A 21,886-nucleotide genomic window follows, 5' to 3' on the forward strand; every position below is an offset into this window, starting at 1 on the left:
GACCGCACAGAAATGCAAAATTTTGAATGATTCTGTGCTGCCCCATGTAGCACAAGGATAAATATGGTCCGATAGCGCGTCCTATGGTGGAGCCGGGGATCGCTGTATGCTGCAGGTGACGTACTGGGATGGCACTCACACAGCTGATGTCCCCTGCAGTGTGGACAGGGGGTCACACACCACGCGCCTGCCCCTACCAGTGCCGGAGCACTTTACGCCATAAGATCTGAAGAATGAGCGGTCGGAATTATCATTAGGATCTGCAGTAAGTACATGGCCAATAACTGGCTCTAAACTAAGAGGCATCAGCTAGTTTCCATCAATGGAAAGAGAACGAGGTCTCCAAGTTTACGTCCTTGGGTAATTGAACTGTGTCTTCGTAATCTATTGTGTGCTGCACACAGCGACCAGGACATGTTTAGTTAGTGCACCCCGCTGTCGGCCGGCTCGGGGCGCTTGTCTGGAAACACTTGGTCTTTGTAACATTGACATTTTCGCTGGGTTTATATACTTAATTACAGATAAGTTTTCATGTCCCCATTTCGCTATAGCGGATCTTTACGATATGGGTGAGATATAATTCCCTGCGTTACATTGGTGCCCCCCACCCTCTACAGATGCCCCCTCACTGGAGGCCATGGGCGAGTCTGGAGGCGACCAACACTGACCCCACTGCTACCTCGCCCCATCCTTGGCCTCATGAGGAGTCCTTAAGTTATTTGGGGTACAGTCTGCGGGAGATTAGATCTGACCTGCTCCTCCCCAGACCCCCAGGGCCGATCACTGCTGGCAGCTTTATTGGCTCTTAGGGCTGCTCAGGGATCATCTATCAGGACATTAAGGGGCCGCCAGACTTAAACCCTTCAGGGGATCCTTACGTGCCACATTAGGAGCGTGTTGCTACCAGGTCACAGGGACGGCACATAGAATTTACCTGCACTGATACATTGTAGCAAAGTATGAGAACAGGACAGGGGATGATCCACACCAGTGGACTCCAACTACAAGTCCCAGAATGCTCCAATAGCCACAGTGAGAGTCGTGGAGGCGGCAGGAGGCTGAACCTTAGCCATGTCCTCATTCACGACGTCCGGTGAAGGATATGGAGCTTTTCCCTATATGACCCCCGTCTGCTCCGCACCTTTAATTATGGCCTCATAATCAGGTTTATATCGGGGTCTGGCTCACAGGTTTGGGGTTTCTTCTCCGTGGTCCTTTATGTTGTGATCCTGCAGGAAGAGTCTCCGCCGCCTGAGGATGGTGGTACGGGGGGCACTGGTGACCACGGGGTCCCCTCACCTGGTATTTATGAGACCCTCGTCTTTGTGTCTCATTAATGTCACAATTCCCCACATTCTGCGATCTCTGCCCTCATGTGGTGCCCGGGACAAACGAGGGCCATCTGGGCCGGCGTCATATGGGGGACTCATGCTGTGGGGGCTTCTGCTGGGATCACTGGAGGAGGCAGCGGCAGTCTGTGCAGACCCTCAATGTAACACCCCATCCCTGCCACAACACTCCAAGATCATTACTCATGTTCTTCAAACTTCAAGACATTTTTAGCTAAACTACGCACATCAGCTGCTGCAGAACCTCTTTTGAACGTTATATTGCCATTTGCATAGAAGGAAATTGTTGGATAGCGCTTGTAAAAACAAACATTTCTGCATTTTATGGCTTATAACAATTTGCAGCCGTTCTTAAGATATTGACACTTTTGTTACTGCTCGTTGCCTTGGAGACCGACCACCAGTCTGGCATGTAACTGCTGCGCATGTTCTGATGTCTAGCAGTGGTGGTCGGTCTCCAAGGTAACAAGCTGGACATTTTAATAAACGGTAAATTGCAGAAGTGTTTATATTTACCAAGATGAACGTAACCCCTGGAAGCACCATCAGCCGACAACAGCCTTTAAGTGCATGCTGGGAGTTGTAGTCTTACAGCTGGAGCCCAGTTTTATGCAGAAATCACCGTCCTTTATGGAGCTGCAGTTTGGGGTCAGACGGGTAAAATCAGCAAAACTGAGCACAGGCTGGGATGGGGCACGGAGGGACGATGGGGGAAGTAGTCGGACGGTCGCATCCATACCTTGCGTCGTGTCCAGGAGCTTCTCATTTCCTCTCAGTATCTTCTCCGTGTGCTGTGGATATCACATTGGCCTCAGGTTATGTGGCTCTCTGTGGAACTGATGTGGATCTGTTGTGGCTCTCCGTGGATCTGTTGTGGCTCTCCGTGGATCTGCTGTTTCCACATCGTCTCTGCCAATTTACTTTTATTTCTACTTTGATGATGGTAGATGGGAATCAGGTGAAGAGCGGCGTCCTGTGAAGATAGTGGCCGTCAACGGTGCTCTGAACTTCTCAGATGTTCGCTGGGTCCAAACATGGTGAAGGGAAGGGCCACAGCAACGATTGAGGACCACAGTGCCCCCACAATTGGGCATCGGCTGCAGAACCCCCACAACAACAACTGAGGGTCACAGCGCCCCCACAAGAACTGATAGTCACAGCTCCCCCACAACTGAAAACAGCACCCCCACAACAACGGAGGGTCACAAAGCCCCCACAACAACTAAAGATCATAGTGCCCCCACAACAGAGGACAACAGCAACAAATGAGGGTCACAGCTCCCCCACAACAGCAACTGAGGACCAAAGTGCGCTCACGACTGAAAATCAAGTGACGCCACAATGACAGTCGGAGAGCCCCCACAAAAATGTTGGAGAATTACAGCACCACTTAAAAATGACAGAAAGCACAACAAGAACGATGGCTAAGGGCTGCACCCCCACAATGACCTAGCGCTGCAGTGCCCCCACAACGAGTGGGGGGCAGATGGAAGATCAGGATTGTGCTGGACATGAATCTTCTCGCTTTGATGGTAGACTTAATTGAGCTGCGTGCGGCAATGGAAGGGGCCAGACATCAAAGAAGAATGCAGGAAGTTTACAGTTGGGGGGGCTGTATACAGGGGGCCAACATTGTCCTCGCATGCACAGCTGCATACCGCATGTTCTGGGCACAGGGTATATTATATACAGATGGATCCGCAACATTTACATTGGAGAACGACGCTCATTAGTGGGAGACAGTGGATTGTGAGCTCCTGGGGATGATGAGAGTCCCCGATACATGGCCGGAGGTCCGCACCTCCCTATAGGAGCATTGTAAGACCCCGGCTGCCAGAGAGTCCATCCAAGATGGGGCCTCCTCCCACCGACTGCTCCTCACACCACCATTCTGGAGTTTTTTATTTGGTGAATTGTTACACAAATGAGCAACTTTTTAATGGACTTGTAACTTGGCACTAAAAAGTTTGAAAAACCGATTGGAAACAATAAAGAGTATTTTTTATTTGGTGCCAACTTCATGAAGTGCCTGCGACATTTTGAAGAATTTGATGCAAAAACATCAGTGAATACAAGACAAAAAAAGAAAAATGTCTTCAATAAATCAGAAACAATAAATTGAAGCCAAAGTGTTTAAAAGAAAAAAATACTAATGTTTGGAGGGTGGACAAGCCCCGAACCGTAGGACTATGCTCACATGTCACGGTCTGTGTTGCAAAAAACGCAGCAGTTTACTGCCCCAGCAAAGTGAATGGGATTCCTGACGCCCGTGCACATGCTGCAAATTGTTTCCTTGCAGATTTGAAGACGTTTCTTATCAGCAGCGTAAATTCTTTCAGTGTTTTTCATTGAATGGGAAAAAACACATAAAAAAATCACAGTCAAATAAGCGTCAAAAAAGTGTTTTTCGTGTAGAGTTTTTCCAGCCAAGAGACACATTTTTCATCCATAAATGTCTGGATAAAATACTTAGTGTGCACAAGGCCCTAAAATCAACATGACGGTGTGGAATTTTATCAAGAAATGAATAAAGGGCATCTAGTGCACTATACGACCTACAATGGTGGAAGCAAAAAATACAATCTGTCCTGGAAAAAAAAAGGGGCGGAAATGAAACAGAACACCCGGGGGTCTTTACCAGGGGTCTCATTGGAGGCGGCAGCTCTGCTGCTCGGACACATCTCTAAGGTCACCGCATCTCCATTACTGGCAATGGCCGATCAATGAGCGGCTGCACATGAGCTCCGGCCCAGAAATCCATCACCGCTGTATTGAGAGCAATCGGCACCTTTGTCAGCGAGCAGATTGTTGGCGGCACGTGGCCTTGTCCGTACGAGCGCCGCCATATGTTCACTGCGCACAGAAAATATGTTTCCTCATCTGTAAAAGACGCGGATCCCGATCTCCAGGGGAAATCGAGAAGATTCCTGAAAGATGAAGGAATCTAGAAGTTAGAGGCTCGGAAACTTTCTCATTAACTTTGGATTTAGGTTCCTCACTGGTTTCATGATCTCTGCTTGCGGTCAGTGAATGTGAACACCTAGAGCATAAAATCCCATCCTGATGTAGTCTTGCTTGTGTATGACTGACTGCTACAATGTATCAGCAAATACAATAGTTTACCCACTAACCAGCAGATGCACAATTCTCTCTCCTACAATACCGCACCATTACATGGATACCGCCCCTTTAAGTTGTGCTCGCCCGCTGCAGACTTTTCAATTTTTGGTCGTCGTTCTCATGGGTCTCTTTAGTGAATTTATTGAACAGACGGTCATCCCAGTGTCACTGTCCACAGAGACCTCAATTTCTACGAGTATCAGTGGCCTCCGTTCCACGCCGAGAGTAAATCACTGGAGTCATAATTGTAAATAATTGACATCCGGCCTCCAGGTCAGGGCTGTAGCCACCCTGCTGGCGTCACTGCATGGCCTCCCATTCCCCGCACATCAACTTACTCACTGCTCCGGGTCATGCTGTGAATTCTGTCTATTGCCAGCCCTGTGCCTCTGCTCTCCTGCATGGTTCCTGGCTGTGTGTGTGTAAAGGGAGGCGGCGCCAGAACTCTCTGGTTCTTATGCAGTCAGGGTGCACCTGTCTAATCTGTCCCTGACCAATCACCTGGAGCCCTTGACTATTTAGTTCCGCCACTCCCACTGAAACATTGCCTGTGCAATGGCTATACTCAGTTAGTATCTTGCTGCTGAGGAAGCCAGGCCCTGTTCTGTGTATCTCCTTCTCTGTAGGAATACTCTTAGCCTTGCTTTGTACCTTGTCTGCCTGCCAGGAGGCTGAATATCCTGGCCCTTGAGTCTTGGTCCCAGTACCTTGTCTGTACTCTGTCTTACCTTAGTCTCCCTTTCTCCTTGTCTGTGGCTTCCATCCATGCTGTGTCTTTCCTTGTGTCCTCCCTGTCTGTGCATCTGCACCCTAGCCGCTCTGCCTGCCCAGCTCCCTTGCAGCCCAGCCTACTCCGCACTCCTGCGGCTCAGTTCCTAACCTGTTCCAACATATTCCACTCCTTCCTGCCTGTATCCATACCTGCACCTCCTGTGTGAACAGGTCCAAACCTGTTCCTTCATATTTCACTCCTTCCTGCCTGTATCCATACCTGCACCTCCTGTGTGAACAGGTCCAAACCTGTTGCTTCATATTTCACTCCTTCCTGCCTGTATCCATACCTGCACCTCCTGTGTGAACAGGTCCCAACCTGTTCCTTCATACAGCGTGCCTGCTTGCCCTGTGTCTCCAAGCCGTGCCTGCTTGCCGAGTGTCTCAGCCTGCCTGTCAGTCACACCTGTCCAAGTGACATGTCCCCGAGTGGGATCAGCAGCCACAGCCAGACACCACCCTGGAGTGGCACCCGACAGCTACCTGCCGCACAAGCCTGACCTCACCATCAGAGGCTCCAGTGAAGACCGAGGTAGCTGTCGCAGTCACGCCCCTTCCAGGGTAGTCTGGTTTGTGGCACAGTGGGGCCACAACCCCCCCGGCTCGCGCCATTCAGCCAAGGCGCGAGCGTGACAAGGGCTCTGGAGTCGGTAACCCAGACCTCCCACTCCACTCCAATCCACCGGTCACTGCCAAGCATGGACATAATGTGCAGCACAGATTCATCTCCACTAAAAGTCAAGATCCCCAGATCAAGAGCATAACACTCCATGTCCTATCACTGCTCCAGGTGACTAACTGCTTCACTCATGTCCGATCCCTGCTCCAGGTGACGACCTTCTCTTCTCATGTCCCATTCCTGCTAAAAGTGACAAGCAGTTCAACTCATGTCCCATCACTGCTCCAGGTGATGAGCTTCTCCTCTCATGTCCCATTCCTGCTCCAGGTGACGAGCTGCTCCACTCATGTCACATCCCTGTTCCAGATGACTAGCTGCTCCACTTGTGTCCCATCACCTCTCAGTTTCCATCCCTGCTGCAGGTGATTAGCTGCTCCACTCATGTCCCATCCCTGCTCCAGGTGACAAGCAGCTCAACTCATGTCCTATCACCTCTCCACTCATATCACATTCCTACTCCAGGAGACGAGCTTCTCCTCTCATGTCCCTTCCCTGCTCCAGGTGACAAGCAGCTCAACTCATGTCCCATCCCTGCTGCAGGTGACGAGCTGCTCCACTCATGTTCCATCCATGCTGCAGGTGACGAGCTTCTCCCATCACCTCTCCACTCATGTCCCATCCCTGCTGCAGGTGACGAGCTGCTCCCATCACCTCTCCACTCATGTCCCATCCCTGCTGCAGGTGACGAGCTGCTCCACTCATGTCCCATCCCTGCTGCAGGTGACTAGCTGCTCCACTCATGTCCCATCCCTGCTGCAGGTGACGAGCTGCTCCACTCATGTCCCATCCCTGCTGCAGGTGACGAGCTGCTCCACTCATGTCCCATCCCTGCTGCAGGTGACGAGCTGCTCCACTCATGTTCCATCCCTGCTGCAGGTGACGAGCTGCTCCACTCATGTTCCATCCCTGCTCCAAGTGACGAGCTGCTCCACTCATGTTCCATCCCTGCTGCAGGTGACGAGCTGCTCCACTCATGTCCCATCCCTGCTGCAGGTGACGAGCTGCTCCCATCACCTCTCCACTCATGTCCCATCCCTGCTGCAGGTGACGAGCTGCTCCCATCACCTCTCCACTCATGTCCCATCCCTGCTGCAGGTGACGAGCTGCTCCCATCACCTCTCCACTCATGTTCCATCCCTGCTGCAGGTGACGAGCTGCTCCACTCATGTTCCATCCCTGCTGCAGGTGACGAGCTGCTCCACTCATGTTCCATCCCTGCTGCAGGTGACGAGCTGCTCCACTCATGTTCCATCCCTGCTGCAGGTGACGAGCTGCTCCACTCATGTTCCATCCCTGCTGCAGGTGACGAGCTGCTCCACTCATGTTCCATCCCTGCTGCAGGTGACGAGCTGCTCCACTCATGTCCCATCCCTGCTCCAGGTGACGAGCTGCTCCACTCATGTTCCATCCCTGCTGCAGGTGACGAGCTGCTCCACTCATGTTCCATCCCTGCTGCAGGTGACGAGCTGCTCCACTCATGTTCCATCCCTGCTGCAGGTGACGAGCTGCTCCACTCATGTTCCATCCCTGCTGCAGGTGACGAGCTGCTCCACTCATGTTCCATCCCTGCTCCAAGTGACGAGCTGCTCCACTCATGTTCCATCCCTGCTGCAGGTGACGAGCTGCTCCACTCATGTCCCATCCCTGCTCCAGGTGACGAGCTGCTCCACTCATGTTCCATCCCTGCTGCAGGTGACGAGCTGCTCCACTCATGTTCCATCCCTGCTCCAAGTGACGAGCTGCTCCACTCATGTTCCATCCCTGCTGCAGGTGACGAGCTGCTCCACTCATGTCCCATCCCTGCTCCAGGTGACAAGCATCTGAATTCATGTTCCCATCGCCGCTCCACCCTGTGTTCTGGCAGCTGTTATCATAGGGACGCTGACCCCTATACACGGTCTGAACAGAATGGCCCCAGCGTGACGATCGCACACTGCACTGCAGGAGAACATGGACCACAGGGTGAGGACCACACTGTCGGACTGAAGGAGCCTGGAGGTCGATGGTCAGTGCATAAGGCCATGAGCACACATTGCGGATTCTGCTGCAGATCCGTAGTGTTTTTGTCTCTGCGGACCCGCTGCAGATTTAGCTGCATTGTACAGTACCATTATTTTCAATGGTAAAATGAAAAACGCAGTGCACATGCTGTGGATTTTTCCACGCGGATTTGCTGCGGGTTCAAATCCGCAGCATGTCAATTCTTTGTGCGGAATCCGCAGCGGTTTCACACCTTCTCCATTGTAGAGGTGTGAAACCGCAGGTCTTTTGACCTGCGGATTTACCTGTGGATTTTTCCAAATCTGCAGCACCTAAAACTACGTGTGCACATAGCCTTATGGTGCATGGGTCTACCATATACCAGCTGCAGGCAAAAGATCCGCATTTTCCAATGCTGGGGTCCCAGCGCAGCTCGTGTAAGAGGAGCCATTTACCGCAGGATTCCCGAACCTTCCCTGTTTGTTGCCACTCGGCCCCATCAGACTGACACAAAATCTTTCAGCAGATAAAAACAAATCATATCTGCTAATGCTGAGGTTCCTGCTGGGCGGGCGCAGCCCCAGCAGACATCGACCTTCAGCCGTCACGTCATCTGGAGCTCAATGACGAGGATGATACCCAGGACTGAGCCGTAGCTGGTGCACAACTCCCAACATTCCCTAGTGCCAGCTAGAGAACAGAAGTTCGCCGCACTCCAGAATCACTTCCCAATCATCAGCTATGGGGTTTTCTTCTGGTGAATTACAGCATGTATTCAGCAACCTGAGCCCTCAGAGCAGCACTCCTCTTACAGTAAAATTCCTTTTCTCCAGAATAATCTGCCACAAACCTGCAGGATAATGTGGAATCTGCTCGGACCAGAAGCGGAAACGAGACAAGACAATCCCCAAACCTGGGGTCACAGGTGTCATGCAGATTCACAAATAATGGGGCCAGTCTGATAAATGGCGCAGGTGCAGCTGCCAGAAGCAGGAGCTGCTGATAAACACAAATGTGAGGATTCTGCCCAATGTCGTGAAATCAAAGGACAGACGGACCCTCAATGTGGAAACCTATCCCTGTGACTGGTGCAAGATTGGAGACAATTGATGGAGCTGATACCAGCGCTGGTGTGAGCAGTCACTACATGAAAAAAGGGTTTGCTTCAGCGATATCCAGAAAGAAATGTTACCATGATGAACAGACCCAAATACATCATCTGATATAATGCATGTTATGTGTACAAGACTATACAGACATACATGACATCCTGTCTGCAGCTACCATTAGGGGGAGCTCCCTGCATACAGATACATAAGATCCTGTCTGTGGCCACCACTAGGGGGAGCTCCCTGCATACAGATACATAAGATCCTGTCTGTGGCCACCACAGCTCCCAAGGGGGAGCTCCCTGTATACAGAGATACATGATAAGATCCTGTCTGCAGTCACCACTAGGGGGAGCTCCCTGTATACAGAGATACATGATAACATCCTGTCTGCAGCCACCACTAGGGGGAGCTCCCTGTATACAGAGATACATGATAACATCGTGTCTGCAGCCACCACTAGGGGGAGCTCACTGCATACAGATTCTTACAGTTCTATGTAAATAGATTATAAACATAATGACATTTTCGTAGGCTTTTGATTTTGGGGTCATTTTGAGGTCTGCTTCCCAGAGTGAATGGAAGCACTTTACATCCAAATTACAAGCCCACGCCTGACATAGTCGGAGATTGTGACATTGTGTGGTCCTGGTCTCCAGACCGTTCCTCACCTGAATCCAGAGTGATTTGTGGCTTCTGCTCACAAACATTTGTTTACTCGGACAAATCTCACAAGTTTTTATTGTCAGTGAATGTAAACAATGAAGGTTCATATTCACTGACAAGCAGCAATCTTAAAAAATCCAAGAAAGGAAGGTCAGAGATTATCCGGACGGCTCATTCCTCAGCGTTGGACTGGATGAGGGATAAGTTTGTGGTTCTCCAGTCATGTTCCGGGGGATCCAGGCCTACCATGATTTCTGGCAGCACCCATCCCCCATCACAACCCCAGTCACATTGTATAAAACAGGCCAGTGTTTATTGTATTGTGTCATCCACAGGAGATAATTCACCGCACGTCTCATTTACATCTATTTACAGACAATCAATATCTGGCGCAGCAGCGAGGAGGGCAGCACCAGCAACAGAGGTCCTCGCCGTGTCCGTCCCCTGCGAGATACTAGAGCAGCACATCGCGGGCGTAGGAGGCTCGGGGTGCACCAGACGGCCCAGCACAGGTGCATTATATTATCCACCCAAACAGACAAGCCCCTCAGACGCGTGGGTTCCCGGGCCTAGACTGAATCTGTGCAGGTGGCATCGGGGCACATCTTTCTGCTGCGGATGGCCAAATACAGATGTTAGTACACAGGGGTCTATCAAATGCTATGAAGCCCTTCACCCTCCAGTGATTGCACACAGTCCTATAGGGTGACGTTTACATGTTATCACAGTGTAGATCACCATGGACCTTTTCCACTCCACTTGGTTCATAGATTCCAGGTAATCTTACCGACAATAACAAAAAGGAAGACTTAAAGGAAGCTGAGACCCCGCACCCTCAATCATAGCGTGCTCACACCAAGGTCGATCCTGGAGGCAGAGACCCCGCACCCCCCGACCATAGGACATTCACCCCAAGGCTGATCCTGGAGGATGAAACCCCACATGCCCCCTCCCAGAGCACATTCACATCAAGCACAATCCTGGAGGCCGAGACCTCACGTCTCTAACCATAGGGCATTCACACCAAAGCCGATTCTGGAGGCTGAGACCGAGCACCCCCCGACCATAGCATGTTCACACCAAGGCCGATCCTGGAGGCTGAGACCGAGCACCCCCCGACCATAGCATGTTCACACCAAGGCCTATCCTGAAGGCTGCAGTCACTGATCCGACTGTGCGCAAACCAAAATCATGGAGGCTTAAAAGACACCAGTCTGTGTGGCCACCAACGTCGTGTGGTGGGCTGTGCCATGCAAAGGCCGCTAAATATATGTACATCAAGAAGGAGCGGCGGCAGAGTATGTCACAAGCAGTTCACTGTGCAATGGTCTGCAGATCGGTTGGACCTCGCAGGTCAGAAGAGGAATGCTCTGCGTGCCGTGCAGTGGTCATAGGATGAAGCAGAAATGTCATTCTGTGGTCTGATCATGGAAGGTGCAATATGCTGCAGTGCACCAAGGCTGCAGCGCTCGGCAGAAGCCCAACACATTCCATATAATGAAGTTGTTCACATGCTGAATTGTCAGTAACAAAGCGAGCCTCCAAACTGGGAATCTCTGCGGCCCCCAATAAATAAATTCTGAGAGACCATGAAAGGCGACTCCTCCAACGTCCATATATTTATAGGTATTTATATATTTATAGTTTTTACTTATTAAGAAAAAGTTTTGGGTAAAAATAAAATAAGGGCAAGTCTGTGGGGAAAGCAACATTTGTGGTCAGGAGGCTGGAAGAAAGTCCTGCAGCAGCTCACGTCCCCTTCATGTCTGCAGCTCCTCTGTAGCCGGGTGGTTCCGTCGATTCCTCGCTCGTTTCTGGTCTTGGAGGTCTTTTGCATCACTGTGAGAGGAGCCCGATGGGCGCCAGTATCCTTGGCAGTATTGGTTGATGAGTCCCATCTCAGGCTGGGAGAGCAGCTGCACTAAATCATCGTAGGCCCCAGGGGGGCCAGCCTGGTGCGAGGACAAAGGAGCTGGAGCATCGGGGTGAAGCAGAGCGGCAGTGACGGCCTCGGCGCTCAGGACGTGGAGTCGGACACGCATTACTGTGTGCTTGAAGTTGTTCTCGGTGGCGGTGCAGTGGTAGATGCCGGTGTCGGACAGCTGGAGAGACCGGATGAGAAGACCCTGCTCCGTCTTCAAGAAGCGTCCTTCTGAGCGCAGCTGTGGAAGAAGATCACAGTTACACTAATATTTAAGGGGGCGTCCAGGACTGCAATAATGAACAATGAAAAGTTCTCTGCTTGCTGTTACTGAATAAAAGGTCTGTGGAAACCGAGCACAGGCACCCAGTGCAACCGCGGGGCGGAGAGACACCACTACATGTTCACCACCCTCCATGCACTCATCTCTTGCTCTATAAAGACAGAGCTGTCAATCGTGGGCGGAGGCCGGTGGAGATCGGTGTGTACATTGGATCCTCTTCTCCGCAGCGCGCAGGACGGACTGTGTACAGGTAGAGCTGAGCAAAGCATTCACAGAACCAGAGCCCCCCAACCGCCTCCTATCTGCCGGCATGATGTCGTGTGGGCCTAATAAGAAATGGTGCTGGCAGATACAAGTCGTTTGGGGGGGCTCTGGTCCAATGGCCTTAGACTTCTGACATGGCCTCTGACCTCCAACTCAACTCCAATAGTGAGGAATTGTTGCACTGGTTATGGAAAAAAGCAACCATCAAGCACAACCACCATCATGTATGGAAAACTGGGAACTTCTTCTGAGGAAGGGTCATTAGTATCATCACCGGGGACCCTCTTACCTCTTTCTTGCGCTCCGAGTTGTCTTTCTGTAAAATCCATTTGATAGAGGCCTGCGGTGAACGAGCCTGGCATTCCAGGAAGGCAGAACTTCCCTCCACCCCGTACTGCGTGGCGTCCATCCCATTCTTATTGGCTGCAGAAGACATTTAATGTTGTATGGAAAGGAAAATGGGTTCATACTCCAGAGTTGCACTCACTATTCTGCTGGTGCAGTCAACTGTGTACATACATTACATTACTGATCCTGAGTTACATCCTGTATTATACTCCAGAGCTGCACTCACTATTCTGCTGGTGCAGTCACTGTGTACATACATTACTGATCCTGAGTTACATCCTGTATTATACTCCAGAGCTGCACTCACTATTCTGCTGGTGCACTCACTGTGTACATACATTACTGATCCTGAGTTACCTCCTGTATTACACCCCAGAGCTGCACTCACTATTCTGCTGGTACAGTCACTGTGTACATACATTACTGATCCTGAGTTACATCCTGTATTATACTCCAGAGCTGCACTCACTATTCTGCTGGTGCACTCACTGTGTACATACATTACATTACTGATCCTGAGTTACATCCTGTATTATACCCCAGAGCTGCACTCACTATTCTGCTGGTACAGTCACTGTGTACATACATTACTGATCCTGAGTTACATCCTGTATTATACTCCAGAGCTGCACTCACTATTCTGCTGGTGTAGTCACTGTGTACATACATTACATTACTGATCCTGAGTTACATCCTGTATTATACCCCAGAGCTGCACTCACTATTCTGCTGGTGCAGTCACTGTGTACATACATTACATTACTGATCCTGAGTTACATCCTGTATTATACCCCAGAGCTGCACTCACTATTCTGCTGGTGCAGTCACTGTGTACATACATTACATGAACATATTGGCAATCTGCAGTGTAGCTTTTTTTTACGTCTCTGTGTCAGCAGTCGGGTCCTCCGGGGTCTCCTACCATAGAGTTTCATTGCATTCACATGTGAACGGATAGCTTACTCTGACACTAATACACCCTGCTGTAGGACAGCTTGGATTTCTTTGGACCTTGATTGGAACTGCTTATCCACCATCCGGACTATGCTGCGTTGCAACCTTCCATCAATTTTTCTCTGTCATCCAGGGAGGATTAGCTACAGCGCCATGGGTTGTAAACTTCTTGATTATGTTGCGCACTGAGGACAAAGGAACATCAAGATCTCTGGGGATGGACTTGTAAAACTGAGATTGTTGATATTGTTCAGAAATTTTGGTTCTCAACTCCTCAGACAGTTCTCTTCTTCTCCTTCTGTTCTTCATGTTTAGTGTGGCACACAGATACACAATGCAAAGATTGAGGCAACTTCTCCCCTTTTTATCTTGTTTCAGGTGTGATTTCCATGTTGCCCACACCTGTTACTTGCCACAGGAGAGTGTGAACGAGCACCACATGCGAGAAACAAATTTGTTTACCCACAATTTTGTCCAGGCCCATTCTTGGGATTTTGTTTGAAATTATGTCCAATTTGCCTTTTTTCCCCTCAGTTTTTTTTGTGTTGTTCCAATACATGAAGGAAATAAACCTGTGTATAACAAAACACGTATAATGGCGATAATTCATGAACTTCATGTTCTGGAACAATTTCAAGGGTGCCAACACTTTCAGCCATGACTGTATGGGGGGGAATCTTCTACCCAGCTGTTACTTTGGTTGATCCGCTGATCGGATGCTCGGGTTCGGCTCTTACCGTTGGAGTTGTACCCGCGGCACTGCCTCATAGGGTTCCCATGTCTGACATCCTGTCGCCGGCTTCGCCTGTGAACAACAGCAGAGAGAAATGGAGAGAAGAGGAGACGGCGGGGAAAGGTGTTAGATGGATGTGGCTGTGACGTGGGTTGGCTGTATATGAGAAGGTTTCTCTAGAATTAAACCCGGGCCTCACCCCTCTGCGTACCGCTTGGAGGACGCTGAATAGCGTGAACACGTTTTCCCATCCCACGCGCAGTAAGGGTCTCTGGCCAGGCAGCAGTCGGCACACGCCTCTCCGTACACATCACAACGATGGAGGGCGAGATGCGTCACCCCGGACATCGACGACACGTAGAGCTGTTGCTGTGATGAGAAACGATGAGTTATTGATCTGGATACAACAGATTACACGAAGCGACCTTCTGGGACCACCGTCATGGCAGAATCCCCCCGAGAAGTGAATTACCCTGTGGTGTGGACAGATGGAAACAGATTCTGCTGATTATCGGGGGGTGACAGATGACAGAGACCCCTGCAGTGGCAGCCTATGTGGATACCCAATGCCCGAAGCATCAACATCATCAATATTAACAGGTGACTGATAAATCCTGACTGAGGCCTCACACGTCCAATGGCCATGGTCTGAGTAGTGATGTACGGACTGGATCTGAAAGGGTCACACTCGTACACCACCAGTCTCATATGCCGCCAGTCTCTACTCAGCCCAGAATATGGGAAGCGTGACACTGGCCTCATCTTACTTGCAGTCCTTGTTAGGAGGATGGTCGGGAGCTGCCGATACCAGACACTTACTCGTTTTGATGAAATTTTCATGGATTTGATAGGTGCTGGGATCTAAGAGAAAACACAGAGTCAGGAGGAGATGCAGTATATGGATGCAGCGCTGCGATGAGTCCGGTATGTGGCACCCAAATGGGGCGTCAAATTAAATAAGTCACTGTCATGATTTGTAGTCTTGCCCTGTCCTGTATTTTGTATAATATGTCATTTAACTTTTCTCTGGTTCATTTGCTGTAAATTAACCATGTCTCCTTCCCCAATACTTTGCAATGTCTTGTGATGTACCTGGACCATAATCTAATTTAGGCTTGTGTCAACAGCTAGTGGAACTTTGGCTATTGATTTCCTAAGCAGAAGATAACCTACAATACACACCCTGTAGACTCAGTGGAGCCCTTACATTTCTAGAATCTTCTGATGGACCAAACCATTGAATAGTAGGTGTGACCCCTACCCCCCTTCAGATGGGCTGATCCCAGGAGCCCTGACAATACATTCTTGTTTTAAGATCAGATGTGAGTTGGATGCTAAAAGAGAAGGACGAGGCTGTCTGAGGAAGCTTCGGCCTCTGTGTGATCGTGGTGGATTTCTGGGACTCTTAAAGGACTATGGTTTTGTGATCTGGCACAAGGATTGTCGGGAGGTGCCCCCGAATCAGTTTCCTGTGGACTTATTTTGGGACTCTGCAAATTACCTTCGTGTTGTTCCTGTTTTCTGGTCAATAAATCTGTTGGATCGTTCCCAGGCCTGTTGTCCCTCCTTGCTCTGGAGAATACTCCCGTCACAAACTGGTTGGCAGCGGTGGGATCGGAGCAGAATGAATGGAGGAGAACGGCCCATCAACATCGGGAATCAGCACCGCAGAGTACAAGAACTGGACTGCGGTGAACCTACAAACAAAGGCCCGTGAACTGGGAGTCAGCTACAAGGGACTCTCCAAGGAGCAGCTGATTGAGACTTTTGAAGCAGTTCGCCTGCAAGATGATGCTGAGGAAGGATCCTCGAGGCAAAGAGAGGAAAGACGGCAGCCGGAGGTAAATACCCAAAAAAGTCAGTGGGTTGTGTGGTACGAGGAGGAGATGGCCTTGCTGGGAGAAGAGGTCTCCATAGAATATAAGATGGAGGTCATGCGCAGAGCCGAGGAGAGGCAGCGCAGGATGGAGGAGAGGGCATTGCTGGAGGAGCAGAGGGCAATGCTGGAGAGGGAGATCGCTTTGGAGGCAGCGAGAAGCTCCAGACAGACTGTACCCACAGCATCCCCCATGAGGGAACTCCCCAGAGTGTCCCGCAAAGACTTCAAGCCGTTTAATGAGGCTTCCGGTGACATTGAGGGCTTCTTCCAGGACTTTGAGCATCAGTGTCGATTAATGGAAGTCCCGGAAAGGGAGCGCGTCCGACATCTTGTGGGGCTCTTAGAGGGTGGAGCTGCCGCAGCCTATAGAGCTATGGACCCTCGGTTGAACTGTGAGTATGCGGAGATTAAACAGACTATTCTAGAACATTATGCTGTGACCCCAGACACTTACAGGACTCAGTTCCGTACTTTAGCCTGTGATGAGGAAGTGTCCTTCAAGATGTATGCTCACAAACTCAAACATATATGTCATCGCTGGCTGTAGGCAGAGAAGGCCATAACCTGGGAAACGTTCCTGCAGGTCATCCTAAAAGAGCAGTTTTATTTTAAGTGCCCCGCTGAGATACGGGAATGGGTGCGTGAAAGGAGACCAGCAACAGTGAAGGAAGCTGCAGCTCTAGCTGATGAGGCTCTCACCATCAAGCCTCAGTGGAAAAAATTACTACTCAGGGAGAAAAACACTACCAGCCCCCCAACGCTGGCGGCCCCTGGTCCTTCTGCCTACAATATTCACCATCCCACAAGACCATCAACTCATGGTGACTGTGACATCGGCGGTTATGCCCGCCGATGCCCCTTCTGCTGCGACGGCCGCTGCAGCATCCCCTCACCTGCGCGCTCCCGCCCGGTCACGCGCCCGCCGTCAATTCCTCCTTATGTCGGCTCCTGGTTCCCGCCCCCTGGTTCGCGCTCGCCGCCTTCCGCTCTCTCTCTCCTGCGATGGGCGGCGCTGAGGGGCGGGCTTGGGTCTCCCCTGCGATGGGCGGCGCCGAGGGGCGGGCTTGGGTGACGCACATCCGGGGGTTGCTGTACTTCAGGCGTCCTCGCAGTTAGGAGGACGCCTGATGATTGTGTAGTTTTCCTGCACCCTCTGGCCTCTACAGTTCTCCTGTAGCTTAACCGCTTTCCGCCTGACTCTCCCTGTCGCTCCCTGTCTCCTGCTCCCTTCCCTCCCAGCCTGCCTGGGCGCTGTCTTCCATCCCCGGTGCCGTCCTCCGTCTTCAGTCCGCCCAGGTCTTTCCACGTGCCTGTCTTCCGTATTGGTTCTGTCCTGCTCCTCTGGTCCCTGCTCGTTCTTCGTACCATTGCCTTCCCTGTCCTTCTGTCCGTGGAGCCGTCCCTCTTGGTTCCGGCTGTCGCGCCTCCGTCCTCTGTGGTCCTGCCCCAAACGATCCCTGTATAGGGGTCGGTCTTCACCTGGTGTGCTCGACCCTGGGGCTCCGGATCCGCGATCCAGAGGGTCCACTCTCTAACTTAGGTTCCCTCTAGCATTACAGTATCATCAGGCCATGGACCCCGCCGGTGCCGCGGCTGCCACTCAAAAGGAACTGCTCTTCCTTAGAGAAAATCAGACCCGTATCATGTCATTCATGAAGTCCATGGACACCCGGCTCTCCGCTCTTCAGACCGCAGACCCAGCACACGCACCTCTCTTAGTCAGTCTCCAGCAGGAGCTCGCACAACAGCGCGATGCTCAGTCTCACATTTTGGGGTATATGGCGTCCGTGGATGATCGGCTGCTTTCTTTGCAGTCCTCTGCGGCCGCTTCCACCCTAGCCCGGGACACCGTCTCTTCTCCCCCCCCCCCCGTCTCGGTAAACCGCCCAGGTACTGTGGGGACCCAAAATTGTGTAGGGGATTTTTAAATCAGTGCAGGTTGCACTTTGATCTTTCGCCCCAACAGTATCCTACGGACCGTGCTAAAGTGGCCTTTATAATCTCCCACCTAGAGGGGGAGGCGTTGGCTTGGGTGAATCCATTATGGGAGAGGGATGACCCGGTGGTGACCAACATCCAGTGTTTTTTGGAGACATTCCGTAAGGTTTTTGATGAACCTGGACGCCTTGCTTCCTCCACAGAGGCCCTTTTTAACCTCAGCCAGGGGTCCCTTACGGTAGGGCAATACGCCATCCGTTTTCGGACCTTGTCCTCGGAGCTGGGGTGGAATAATGAAGCCCTGGTTGGTGCGTTTTGGAGAGGACTTTCTGGTAAAATCAAAGACGAGTTGGCCGGGCGTGACCTCCCCACCACCCTGGAGGATCTCATCTCCCTGGCTACTCGTATTGACCTGCGTTTTCAGGAGCGCGCCCGAGAGTCAGCTAGGGAGAGGAGGCCCTTTAGGTTATACCAAGCTCCTATTCCGCGCACCGTTGCCCTCCCTAGTAACACCGCCCCTGAGCCCATGCAAGTTGATCGCATCAAGCTGTCTGAACAACGGCGTAGGGAGAGAATGACCAAGGGACTTTGTCTCTATTGTGGAGGGGCCAATCACTTCATACGCACTTGTCCTGAGAGACCGGGAAACGCATCCGCCTAGGCCAGGTAGGAGAGGGCCCCCTAGGTGATTCGACCCCCTCTCTTCCACTTACTGTTTCAGCTCTACTTATTTCAGGTCGGGGGCGTAGCTCTGTGGAGGCGTATGTGGACTCGGGCGCGGCAGGCAACTTCATCCACCAGGAGGAGGTTGACAGACTCCAGATTCCCGTGGTCGTCCTAAGTAATCCTCGAGCAATCACCTCCGTTGACGGCAAACCTCTTCCTGGGCTCATCACCACGGTAACCACTGAAGTAAACCTGCAAGTTGGCGCACTTCACTCTGAAAAGATTGCCTTTTATGTCCTGCCTCAGTTATCCCACGCCATTCTTTTGGGGCTACCTTGGCTTAGGCGGCATGAGCCTGTTATCGACTGGCGCTCCGGAGAGATCCTGCGCTGGGGGCACGCCTGCCATGTAAGCTGTTTACGTACCCTGGTCCGTCCCCATCCTCAGCGCAAGCCTACAGACCTCCCTGGCCTTCCTGTGCCATATCACGCCTATGCTGATGTTTTCTGCAAGAAAGAGGCGGATTCCCTGCCTCCGCACCGGCCTTATGACTGCCCCATCGACCTGATTCCTGGAGCGGTTCCTCCCAGAGGTAGAACATACCCTCTCTCTCCAGCCGAGACCGCTGCCATGACGGAATATATCCACGAAAATCTGTCCAAGGGGTTTATCCGAAAGTCCTCCTCTCCTGCAGGCGCGGGTTTTTTCTTCGTCCGGAAGAAAGATGGATCACTGCGGCCTTGCATTGATTACCGGGGCCTGAACAAAATCACCATCAAGAATCGTTACCCTCTTCCGTTGATTCCGGAGCTTTTTGACCGGCTGAGAGGAGCCCGGATCTTCACGAAGTTAGACCTGCGGGGAGCCTACAATTTGGTCCGAATCCGTGCTGGGGACGAGTGGAAGACGGCCTTCAATACCCGTGACGGGCATTATGAATACCTAGTCATGCCATTCGGCCTTTGCAATGCCCCCGCTGTGTTCCAAGAATTTATCAATGAGGTATTCCGGGATCTACTCTATTCTTGTGTTGTCATCTACCTGGACGACATCCTCGTTTTCTCCCCCGATCTGCCCTCTCATCGCAAGAGTGTACGCTTGGTCTTGCACCGTCTTCGAGAGAACCAACTCTACGCCAAGATCGAGAAATGCCTTTTTGAGCAGTCGTCACTACCCTTCTTGGGATATGTCGTCACCGACTCCGGTCTAAGCATGGATCCCGAAAAACTCGGTGCGGTACTCAAGTGGCCTCGTCCAGTGGGGATTAAGGCCATCCAGCGGTTTCTTGGGTTCGCAAACTATTACCGTCAGTTTGTGCCTCACTTTTCTACGGTTACCAAACCCATCACGGATCTGACCCGTAAAGGAACGAAGCCCAACAGCTGGTCCCCTGAAGCGGAAAACGCTTTCCAAACTCTGAAACGTTCTTTTGCCTCAGCACCCATTTTGCATCGGCCTGTGACCAGCAGACCCTTTGTCCTGGAAGTGGATGCCTCCTCCACTGGAGCTGGGGCGGTCCTGTCCCAGCAGGCTTCGTCCGGACGGCTGGTTCCATGCGGCTTCTTCTCTAAAGTCTTTTCACCGGCGGAGTGCAACTACTCCATTGGAGACCGTGAATTACTGGCCATTAAGATGGCCTTGACTGAATGGCGGTATTTACTCGAAGGAGCTGTACATCCCTTTACCATCCTCACAGACCACAAAAACCTGGCCTATCTGCAATCCGCCCAAAGGCTCAATGCCCGGCAAGCCAGGTGGGCCCTGTTTTTTTCCCGCTTTGACTTCCAACTTCACTTCCGACCGGGTAATAGGAACATCAAGGCCGATGCCCTTTCCAGGTCGTTGCAGTCTTCAGAGAGGGAGGAAGTCCCATCCTGTATCATCGAGCCTTCTAGGATGATCACCGTGGCTCCTGTGAATTTTGCTACCCCTCCGCCCGGTAAGACCTTCGTCCCTCCAGGCAAACGTATAGAGGTGTTGTACTGGGGACATTCCTCCAAAATTGCTGGACACGTTGGGACCAAGAAGACTCTCTTACTGCTTTCCCGGTATTATTGGTGGCCCACGCTTCGCCAGGATGTGATGGACTACGTGGCCTCTTGCACAATCTGTGCCCAGAATAAGGTGGCTAGGACTTTGCCCGCCGGTCTTCTTCACCCTTTGCCAGTTCCTGAGGCCCCCTGGCAACAGATCGCCATGGACTTTGTGACTGACTTGCCCCGCTCGGCCGGATGTACCACCATCTTAGTCGTGGCAGATCGCTTTTCCAAGATGGCCCATTTCATTCCCTTATCGGGACTACCGTCCGCCCCGAAGTTAGCTGAGATCTTCATCCACCAGGTCTTCAGGCTGCATGGTCTTCCTCAGCGGATTCTGTCGGATCGGGGGGTCCAGTTCACCTCCCGCTTCTGGAGGGCACTCTGCCGGCTTATGGGTACATCTCTCGACTTTTCCTCCGCATATCATCCTCTGACCAACGGGCAAGTGGAGCGAATTAATCAGGGGTTAACCACCTTCCTACGTCACTTCACCAACGCTCATCAAGACGACTGGGTTGCGCTCTTACCTTGGGCTGAATTCTCGCACAATAATCATCCCAGTGAATCTACCACCAGGTCACCTTTTTTTGTGGTAACCGGTCAAAACCCAGGTATTCCGTTGCCTTTTTCCACCTCTACTGAGGTACCCGCAGCCGATTCTCTTGCTAAAGAATTCTCGCAGATTTGGAGAGAGACCAGGGATGCGCTCAAAAGTGCCAACGACCGAATCAAGAAGCATGCAGACAAAAGACGGAAGGACGTACCCCCGTACCATCCAGGTGACAAGGTCTGGCTTTCAACTCGACATATCCGTCTGAGAGTTCCCTCTTACAAGCTGAGTCCTCGGTACATTGGACCGTTTGAAGTGATTGGACGTATTAATGCCGTGGCTTACAAACTGAGGTTGCCTGCTTCGCTCCGGGTGCCCAACGCTTTCCATGTCTCGCTCCTGAAACCCGTAGTCCTGAATCGGTTCCAACCAGTTTCCATCGTCCCTCCTTCTCCTGCCATCTCGGATAACGTCTTCGAGGTCAAGGACATCTTGGCTATGAAAAAAGCTCGGGGTAAGACCCTTTTTCTTATCGATTGGGTGGGTTTTGGTCCCGAGGAGAGGTCCTGGGAGCCTCGGGAAAATATCAACGCCCCTCGCATTCTAAAAAAGTTTTTGGCCAATCTCGGTAAGGGAC

The 21,886-nt window shown here is 51.5% G+C and overlaps 2 protein-coding genes across 9 annotated transcripts in view; both read right to left on the reverse strand.

The window, feature by feature from the left end:
- The window catches only part of GNAT1 (G protein subunit alpha transducin 1), a 68,148-nt gene extending 61,473 nt beyond the window's left edge, over nt 1-6,675 (reverse strand). The window contains exon 1 of the mRNA XM_073562574.1: nt 4,808-6,675. Within this exon, the coding sequence (XP_073418675.1) occupies nt 4,808-4,872 (65 nt within the window). The 5' untranslated portion in view covers nt 4,873-6,675. The remainder of the gene's footprint in view (nt 1-4,807) is intronic.
- A 3,290-nt stretch (nt 6,676-9,965) lies between these two features.
- The window catches only part of SEMA3F (semaphorin 3F), a 95,863-nt gene continuing 83,942 nt past the window's right edge, over nt 9,966-21,886 (reverse strand). For 6 of the 8 annotated variants that reach the window (XM_073562567.1, XM_073562571.1, XM_073562565.1 and 3 more), the window contains 5 exons: nt 14,997-15,038; nt 14,377-14,546; nt 14,182-14,249; nt 12,432-12,565; nt 9,966-11,836 (listed from right to left, as the gene is read on the reverse strand). In XM_073562567.1, coding sequence (XP_073418668.1) covers nt 11,435-11,836; nt 12,432-12,565; nt 14,182-14,249; nt 14,377-14,546; nt 14,997-15,038 — 816 coding nt within the window. In that variant the 3' untranslated portion in view covers nt 9,966-11,434. The remainder of the gene's footprint in view (nt 11,837-12,431; nt 12,566-14,181; nt 14,250-14,376; nt 14,547-14,996; nt 15,039-21,886) is intronic. The other 2 variants (XM_073562572.1, XM_073562570.1) reach the window with 1 other exon arrangement.

This window comes from Dendrobates tinctorius, unplaced genomic scaffold (assembly GCF_039654945.1).
Source record: "Dendrobates tinctorius isolate UK_male_01 unplaced genomic scaffold, ASM3965494v1 ptg000357l, whole genome shotgun sequence".
NCBI lineage: Eukaryota > Metazoa > Chordata > Amphibia > Anura > Dendrobatidae > Dendrobates > Dendrobates tinctorius.